The sequence below is a fragment of the Ptychodera flava genome (assembly GCF_041260155.1).
Source record: "Ptychodera flava strain L36383 chromosome 3 unlocalized genomic scaffold, AS_Pfla_20210202 Scaffold_26__1_contigs__length_13983176_pilon, whole genome shotgun sequence".
Classification (NCBI taxonomy): Eukaryota; Metazoa; Hemichordata; class Enteropneusta; family Ptychoderidae; genus Ptychodera; species Ptychodera flava.
Window position 1 is genome coordinate 8,777,703 of NW_027248280.1, and position 10,334 is coordinate 8,788,036.

General features: G+C 35.6%; 1 protein-coding gene across 1 annotated transcript; it reads left to right on the plus strand.

Moving 5' to 3' along the window:
• Positions 1–982: 982 nt before the first annotated feature.
• On the plus strand, positions 983–9,800 carry LOC139125782 (C-type mannose receptor 2-like). Its single transcript, XM_070691877.1, has 8 exons — positions 983–1,277; positions 3,859–4,017; positions 4,376–4,458; positions 4,715–4,859; positions 5,281–5,433; positions 7,749–7,837; positions 8,966–9,106; positions 9,723–9,800. The coding sequence occupies exons 1-8, from the start codon at positions 986–988 to the stop codon at positions 9,798–9,800; spliced, it is 1,140 nt and encodes a 379-aa protein (XP_070547978.1). The 5' UTR covers positions 983–985.
• Positions 9,801–10,334: the final 534 nt, after the last annotated feature.

Consider the following 10,334-nt stretch of genomic DNA (forward strand, 5'->3'; position numbering starts at 1 on the left):
ACATGACCCAGATGACCTCAAATGTGCATATATGTCCATAACTCAGTTCCAATAAGTGCTACCCGCTTCATATTTGGCATGATGGGAGACTTCATGAAGGCACATTCTGTACGTCATTGATTATGCGCATATCTAAGTCTGGGCTGATGAAAGAGATGGTCTGATTTTTGGGACATTAGGATAACTATGGAATCCATTTTTTGGACAAAATGTCACATGACCTCGATGACCTTTGACCTCAAATATACACATATGTTCATAACTCAGTAACCACAAGCGCTACCCGCTTCATATTTGGTATGATGGGGACTTTTTTGATGGCACTTTGTTTACCTCATTAATTATGCGCATATCTTATTCTCGCTTTGCCAATAGAGATAGAGGTCTGACTTCGGTAAATAGGGATAAATATTGACTACAATGTTTTTAAAGAAGTCACAGACCCTAACTACCTTTGACCTGTATTGTACATTTTTGAGGTACAAAATATTAATACCACTTCTGTTTGATTAGTGTTCTTTATGTCAAGAGATTTGTTTCTATTATCTTTATGATCAATCCGCCTTACAGATCGGTTACTAAACAGTGTAAACTCTGATAATTGACTTTTCCTCGTCTCCTTGTTCATTTATTGTTCTTCCATATAGGCGTTAGAATGTCAGAAGAGAAAGAGGAAAATGAAAGGATGGGACTATAAGTAGGAGCAAAATCGCAATCGTAAAGATTTGGACCCTTTAATTAATCATTTACTCTAGGCTTTAAGCTCCCTTCATGAAAACAATAATTTGTCTTTCCCAGGGCCTTTAGAACGTGACCCTTGACATCCTTCAAATTTACATCAAATACTTCGGTTCAGTACACTTTGCACGAAAACCTAGTCGTTGCACGCCACCTCTTCCAAGAACGACTTTGTACAATAACCACTCGTCAATAAATGTTTAACTTAGTGTAAATGTTCAACGTATGTATCCAACAGCCGGCAACGATGTGGAAGGTCAACGTCGGAGTCGCTCTCATTTTCATCAGTAGTGTGAAAGTCATCGATGCGCAACCGACATGGAGCAGAGAGTGTTCAAGTTTTGGTAACCACTGCTATAGACCAGATATCTGCTCCTACCGTTTATCATTTCTGCGTGATGGAAATGCTCAATGTCCCGCTCTTGGCGATGTGGTAAACCAACAAGAACGGCTAAAAGCCATCGAGCAACGACTGGAAGAAATGACAAAACACATGAATGAATTGCAGAAACAGACACCAGGAAGAAATGTTACAAGAGGTAAGGTTATAACACGGTTTTTTGAAGCAAGCAAAAGGACCAAAACGAAAAAATATATTTGATAAAGAAGAATAGCAAACAAACAAACAAACAAACAAAATAAATCAATAAAAATAATAAAGAAAGAAAGAAAGAAAGAAAGAAAGAAAGAAAGAAAGAAAGAAAGAAAATACATACATACATACATACATAAAGATAATTCTTTTTTAAAGTCAGCCTGAAATATTTAGTTGAAAATACGATATTAATTTAGCAAGGTTGAATCAAGTCACCGATTTTGTATATACTGTACGATTTTGGAATCCGTACAAATTGCCCCATACATAAAATTTTGCTGTCAAAACTGTTGAAAGGCAGAAAACAACTAGATATAAACTGAATATGCTCACGTGTTTTACAACAGGTTCATTAATAGTAGTACGCTTCACAGAACAATAAGATATATGTTATCACTAAATGAAGCAGGTTTTTTTCAACATCGCACAGTACTCTAAGATTTTAATCACTAATTACAAAACTTTACTTAATATGCAAATGAGCTGTTAATTAACTTGACACTGCTCAATGCTTCATTGGACAATTAGATATCTATCAGATCAACATTTGTAGCACGTTTTATTTAATTTAATGCAGTAATTTTAGAGTAATGTCACCAATTACAAAGTTCATTAAATATGCAAATAATCCCTATATTAACTTGACACTGTTCAATGATTCATAGCAAAATTGAATATTTATCAAATCAATATCTGTAGCACGTTTCACACAAAATTTGGTGCCATAATTTTGTAGCTATATACCTAATTACAAGGTTTATTAAATATGCAAATGAACCCTTAATTAACTTTACACTACTAAATGCTTTACAACACAGTTAGATATCTGTCAGATCAGTATATGCCGCAATTTTCATCACATTTGATGCAGTCTTTCGGAGTAATATGACTAATTATAAAACTTCATGAAATATGCAAATGAGCTAATTATTAACTTGAAACTGTTCAATGCTTCTCAGTACAATTGGATATATATCAGATCAACATCTGTAGCAAGTTTCATCAAATTTAACGCTGTAATTTTGGAGTAATATCACTAATTACAAAGTTCATTAAATATGCAAATGAACCCTTAATTAACTTCACACAACTAAATGCTCTACACCACAATTAGATATCTGTCGGATCAGTATCTGCAGCAGATTTCATCATATTTGGTGCAGTCATTTTGGAGTTATATGACTAATTACAAAACTTAATAAAATATGCAAATGACCTATTGTTAACTTGACACTGCCAAATGCTTCTCAGTACAATTAGATATTTATCAAAACAATATCTGTACCCAATTTCAAAGACTTGGGTGCTGTAATTTCAGAATAACATACCTAATTACAAAGTTCATTAAATATGCAAATGAACCCTAAATTAAATTCACACTACTTAATGCTTTACACTACAGTTAGATATCAGTCGGATCAGTATCTGCAGCAGATTTCATCACATTTGGTGAAGTTATATCGGAGTTATATGACTAATTACAGAACTTCATAAAATATGCAAATGACCTATTTATTAACTTGACACTGCCCAATGCTTCTAAGTATAATTAGATATATATCAGATCAATATTTGTTGCAAGTATCATCAAGTTTGGTGCAGGAATTTCAGAGTTATCTCACTAATAACAAAAGTTCATTAAATATGCAAATAAGAAGATAATTGACATGACACTCACAGTATCATCATAATGTTTTGAGATTGTCATCTGTGAAAAGTTTCATGAAATTTTGTGCAGTATTTCTTGATATATGTCTACACTGTCATTACCGTCTCCATAGGGAAACCATTATACGGAAAAAATGATATTGCATAACTTCATTAATATGCAAGCCATGCTAACCAAAATCTAATCAGTTCTTGCAAGTAGCATATGGTACCTGTCTACCAAATCTGACTTGAATCCGTTCAGGCGTTTTTGAGTTATCGTGTAAACAGACAGACAGACACACACACACACACTAACACACACACACACGGACAGACAGACAGACATCGCTATGACAATAGCCCACGTGTTTACTTACGTGAGCTAAAAATAACTATGGTAGTGTGCGCATCGGGGACAGATATTCGAACTCTCAAACTTTTAAAATTATTTGCTGATCTACTTTTTGTGGGTGCGTATTTTAAACTAAATCAAAATGTATCCCCCTCACCTACAGTTAATACGAGGCTGGCGGCCATTTTCAATTCCAGAAGTCTGTATATATTATGTAAATCTGTTCTCTTTCGCGAAACTTTGCACAGCGACCCCTGATAGATATTTTTATGATACGAGAATGGTTGAAATTTTCATCGAGTAAAGTAAGTAAATAAATATATACATCAAGATAATCCTTTTTTAAATCCAGGCAGAAGACTCAGTTGAAAGTAGGATATTAAGTTTTTAAGGTTGAATCAAGTCAGCGATTTTATATATACTATGCAATTTGGAATTCGTTCCAGAACTTTCAGTTTCGAGGTGCATACTACCTCAAGTTAAACCAAATGCCAGAACACTAAATAGTCCAATCCATTTCCAGGATGTCTGTCAAGTTGGCGATATTTAAACTTGAATGGACGGTGCTACCTGGTGAACACCAACAACAGCTTCACTTGGATTGAAGCATATGAGTTTTGCTACAACGCTGGAAGTCGACTTGTGCTAATAAACAGCGAGGATGTTAATACATTCCTACAACGTAAGTTAACGTTTTCTGACAGAATTTTTCTCTGTGTATCCATCATCCCCTTTAATTGTACAATTTATTTTCACTAGTTTAGGTGTATTTATTTATTTTTAATCAGAAATAATAAATTTGTGATGTAAATTGACTTTGTATTGCTCTGACATGTTATCGCATTCATTACTTTTAGATGATGAATCATATGTAAAGATGATAATGAGCGCGCGAGAGCGAGCGAGCGAGCGGAGAGAGAGAGAGAGAGAGAGAGAGAGAGAGAGAGAGAGAGAGAGAGAGAGAGAGAGAGAGAGAGAGAGCATTGCATCATCAACATATTCTGGACATAATCTAAATAACAGATTCATTGTATCATCAGCCTTTATCACAGGTAGCAGTGTTTGGCTTGGTCTGCATGATCTAAATTCGGAAGACCACTGGCAATGGATAGACGGTACATCAGTAAGTTTCATAAGCTGTTATACATTTTTTTCTACATTACTTGTTACGTTATTATATCCTTAATACAGCAGTCATTCACTCACACACATGCCTGATTTACAATCTGACTCCCGTTTAGTTCTGCTTAAAGTTTAGAGATTGTCATGTTAAATATATCCCAATATTATAGGACAATATGTCACACCGGAATAGAGAGAACCTCTTTTAAGTTAGAGAGTGGCAGTTGTTGAAATTGACACATGTTGCCTTTTACTAGGTAACATACGCAAATTGGCATGAAGGCGAACCTAATGATGACGCAGGTGACGAAGAATGTGCGGAAATAATGGAGCATCCTAATGCAGAATGGAACGATTTACCATGTACCTTGCATCGGGGATACATATGCGAGTACAATGCCGGTAGAGCCACTTAATTCAATTCACGTGTTTTTATGTCTCCTTATTACCGTCCTATAATCAAAGGATCAAGACAATAATTAAGTTATCGATAATTAAATGGTTATGATTATCTGTAAAAAGACGGCCTTTATGCGCGAGTATTTGTAGAAGGCATTTAAATTAACTTTGATTTTAAGAGATGGGTATTATTTTCATTAATGAATTGTGTCCATACATTTAACAGGCTTGAGCGTTGATAAGATATGAATTTTATATGCAGAAATAACACATTTGAGGTTTTTTTTGTTGAAAGTTCATTTCATTCATGAGTTTGTCGTTTGGTTTGAGTCAAGTCGATTGCTGTGGGCTATTACATAGTCCTGTTTTCTTTCGACGAATAACCAACCCAAGAAAGGTAAAGATCGATGTTTTTACTGTTTAGGATGCGGTACAGGTTGGCAAAATTTCAAGGATAAATGTTACACCATACGTTTGGCTGAATACGTCACCTGGAACGAAGCAAACTTCGCCTGTGAACAATTGGGGAGTCAACTTGTAACAGTACACTCTGAAGACATAAATGCGTTCCTTGTTGGTGAGTTGCAAATGTTAGGTCAGGCAATACGTTTTCTTTCTCAAACCAGAGCCAAAAGCAATCATTTCCTGTCACCCATGCCCGCCGGGAAATTTGGCTTTTTGGCAGTGACTCTGCAGGAGCGAGTAGAAACCACCGCACAAGATATAACCTGGGTTTGATACTGTACAACGCATCTCATTTATTTTTGTCACTGAAAACATAGTAATATCTCCACTTTATTCTTCTAAATCTCTGGCTTCATCGTCACTTCCATTTTCGGTTTTGAGAGTGTCCGAATATTTACATAATGCTTCAAAATTATCTGTATCAATACAGTTGTCCGAACTGTCAGCCTGTTTGATATCAGCAACAATACTGCTAATCGGTAACTCGCTGTTTGCATTTTCAGCGCCAGAATGATGCCTCCATGCATCATGATGCGCTAGAATGATGCCTCCATGCATCATGACGAAGATTATAGCTTAGGTAACATTTCATGTGAAAGCGAACGAAAAATACTTCCCCCCCACCAAAAAACACAAAACAACAACAACAAAAAAACCAACAAGACAAACAAAACAAACAAAAAACAACAGCACAAAAACCAAACAAAATACAAGTTCCCGTCAGTTATGTCATGTGTTATGGTTAGAAATGGTGTATATCTAATTTTTTTATTATAAGGCCGACTTGTCTCATTCTGACGATTGACTGCAAGTGTGTTGTCTTGAGTGTTATCATGTTGCGCCGTGCATTAGACATGTCAAATAATTCCAAAACATTTACAATGTTGTCCTAGAAATTTATTTTACAATGTTATCCTTGGCATTCGGCATGTTTTTCTTGACAATCATATGTTACCCTAGGTATTTACAATGTTGTCCCGGGCACTACAAACATGTTGTCTTAGCATTTACAATGTTTTCATAGGCACGTAAAATGTCCTCGTAGGCACTCAGCATGCTTTCCTAGACATTGTGCATATTGTCGTACCCATTTACAGAGATGTTCTATGCATATAAAGAAGACAGGATGATCGATTAGTTCCTCGGGCTGAAGAAACTGACCAGTCCCTATGGTATTCAGCAGGAGTAGATTGGTCGTAGAAAAAGTGAATAAAGCAGGTGCAGCTGAATTAATCAAATATTCTCAAAATTTATTAATTTGCGAGCTTTAATAACAAGCGACACTGAGCAGTGTTGTAATAAACTGCTGACAGAGCCTATAGGTTAGTTTTCTCCTGTTCGCTTTAATACATCCTTGTCGTTTACGTGTACGCAAGATCTATCATGGTAAGGACAAGAACGCAAATACCTTAAACAATATGTTGAAAGCCTAGGACAACATACTAAATGCCTAGGACGAAATAGTGAAAGGCTAAGACAGCATTTTAAAAGCTTTTGACAGCATGTTGAGTGCCTAGGAATTTTTTTTTAAATGCACAGAAGAAACATAGTGACTGCCTAGTACAATATATTCAATAGCAAGGATAACATTTTAAATTCCCGGAACAGTTCATCATATCTAAATCCAAGTTATATCACTCAATGTGACAATGTGTATGCGTTGTATAACATTCTCTGAATCTAGAGAGCCATCTTCACCTTTGTTCTACAATCTGCGTATTCTGGATGTTCGTAAGCCCCACAAGTTGCTAGTCTGTATTTTAATGTTTGATTTACTACATCAAAATGTTCCGACTAATCAGATTATTTTTATATTGTGGACCATTGCTACGATACCAGCCAAAAGGTGGACATGAATTTAGTGTTGCAGAGAAGTATACATCTGCAGGTCAATCTTCAATCTCTTACAAAGGGGGCTGGTGCAAAACTATGGAACACGTTGCCGAAATGTATTAAAAATCAAACGTCTAGGTGTTATTTCACAAAAGCCCTGAAAGAGCATCTCTTACGAGAATGTCTTGCTTATTAATGTGCTTGCGTAGTTGATCGTAATTGATCGAATTCAAAGGTAAAACGATTTCACATCTTCCCTCTATCAAAGTACATGTATCATTTATCGGACGGCAGCCCATAATAGCTTTTGATAATGCAATGTACATATGACTGAACGGTGTTCGGTTCAACTAGCGAGTGGCTGTCTTCCTAGCTCCTTATTGTCATGTATTCAGCGGAATTTGAATGGAACTATGTTACTTTAAGCTTAAATGTGACAACGAAACGATGATATGATATGATGATGATGATTCGTAAGACAACATGGTAATTGCTTTAAACAATATTTTACATACACACAACAACATGGCAATACTCAAGACAACATGATGTAAGATCACTTAAGTCAGTCACGGCTTTCTATATTTTCGCTAGAACTGACACGTAATCGGGGTGGTCCTTTTTGGATTGGTTTGAATGATGCTGCAGCTGATGGAAAGTGGAGATGGACTGACGGTTCGATGGTAACAATACATATTATATTTGCTTTTTTCAGTGACAGATTTCTTCACAATGGTATGAAAAATAATCCATAAAAGTAACTGTCAAGTGAAACAAAGTGGACATGTTTAACATTCGTTTATATTTCCTCTCGACAGTGAGGCGGATACACTGTGGTAAGAGGAATAATTCAATATGATGCGTATTAATAAACGATGCTTCCCGAATTTTGATGAACATGTACATTTTTTATCAATTTCTAGAACGAAGTTGGATCTAGCATTTATTTTCATCACGCATTGATAGTGATTTTGAAGTGATTGTATTTTTGTAACTCAGTGACTTAAGTGATTTGAGAAAACAGGTAATAAGTATTTATTGGAACATGTTGTATGATAGAGGGGTTCCGTAACAAGTGACAGTAGTGCTTTGAATGTAAATAATAAGGACACATTCTTCTATTGCTCCTTATGTAAACTTGCTAAAAGTTCATCAATCCCTTCAAACGCTAATTATCGAATGGCGTTTTCCAGTGCACCAGCATTTGAGTAGGGGTATCTGACCATCGTAAATCAGAGATGTTATAAAATTCCTCGAGGAGAATTTATTTGTTAATGTCCGTTGCAACGAATCCCAACGACCTCGTTTAATAGTACGCAAACGTAGTCAAACGCTACACCGATTGTCTATCTGTAATATGCGATATTTGTAAGTGTGAATCATAGAAGCGCACAAGACGCTGAAAAATAATTGAAAGCGACACTTGAGTATTTGATGTGTTCACTCAGAATCTCTGATTAAAATGCATCGTTATGCAAATACGATGCATGTGTATGTATTTTAACTCTGGGCTCTGCGAAGGTAGTAAAGTGAGAAACAGGCCGGTCTATCTATGTGACCGATAAAACATGCATAAAAGAGACTGTCGGATCAAACCGAAGACACTATTCTACAACCTCTTATTGCTCCCGCCACATTTGAGGTACGACGGGGAGCATTCGCATAGTAGGGAAAGGTGAGAGATGTATGGTGTAGCGCACCACGAAGCGATTGACGTGTTGGATATTATTGATTAAATGTAAATAAATGTTACGGGCCTGTATTTTGGCTTAGGATTACCAGACACAACCTTATTCACATTTTAATTGCAGCTAGCCTATTCGAATTGGAGTCCTGGGCATCCTAGTGATACCGACGGTGGGGGAGACTGCGCCTTGTTCCAGGAACAGCTGGCTTATGGAAAGTCGGTGAATGTTCTGAGCGCTATCGATTCATTTGTGAGAAAGTGGTTGGTAAGCCACCATCGTTTGCCATTCATTTATGTCAATCTGAATTTCACATGTGATTACCGGAAAAACAGAAAAACTGCTAAATCTTACAGAAAAGTCTAATACTTTTATTTGTTTACTTATTTACAGATTATATTTCTTGTTTTGCAACCAGAAGAGAAATCAGTCGTCACATATTGAGTTAGAGCATATAGTTTTACAGTTGACTTTGATCGCAGTCAACGCCCCATTAGCTGTGTTTTTTTTGCATGTTACTTGCCAAAATGCATTGCGTTTGATGATTTCTTGTATTAAGCCACACGGACATTCAATTAAAAACAAATTCAATATTCTATCCTTGGTAATGGATTTAGTCCTTTGATTTAGGGCTCCACAGAGTATGTTTGTGGGTGATCAGATTCGCGAAAGATATTTAGTAACTGTTGTTGAAATTTAAGTTACGCGTTCGTCGCAACTGTTTAAAAAGTGTTTTGTGGTCACGCTTCGTTAGCTGTACAAAGGTCCCATTGGATTGAAAACCATGCTATCAAAATTTTCAAAAAGACACATCTAATAAAGATACAATTAAAGGGTCATATATGTACGGTTACTGAAAACAATTTTCTTATATTTCTTTCAGAATACAAAAAAGAAAAACAGTGCGCCCTCTTCTGAGAGGTACGAGGTCGTAGTTTATGGAGGAAATTTCCACATGTGATCATATATATATATATATATATATATATATATTATATATATATATATATATATATATATATATATATATATATATACTTTTACTGTTATTACACAGCTGTGGATTAGGATAAGTCTCCATTTCTCATTTTATTTACTAAATACAAGAATTGCATAGACTATCCAGGAATGTATATTACCACTCCTTCGACATTTAAGATAATCTTTTCGAGTCATATCATATTACCATTTAATTTCATCATTTTATTTACTAATGCAAGAATTTACAAGAATATTTTGGAATTATTTCACAAAAGCAAGAATTATGAAGAATATCTACGCATTACTATGCCAAACCTTCGAGATAATCTTCTTAAAGTCAGATTATATTAATTCATATTTTGACGAGAGGCAATAAAATCAATTACAAAATCGCCTGCACGAGCAGTTATCAACTCATTATACGTATATTTTGTCAATACTTATAGATGTCTTATGAATCATGCAAAGGAAACCGGCTGATAGATGCTTATATGATAAACAATCTCATCACTTG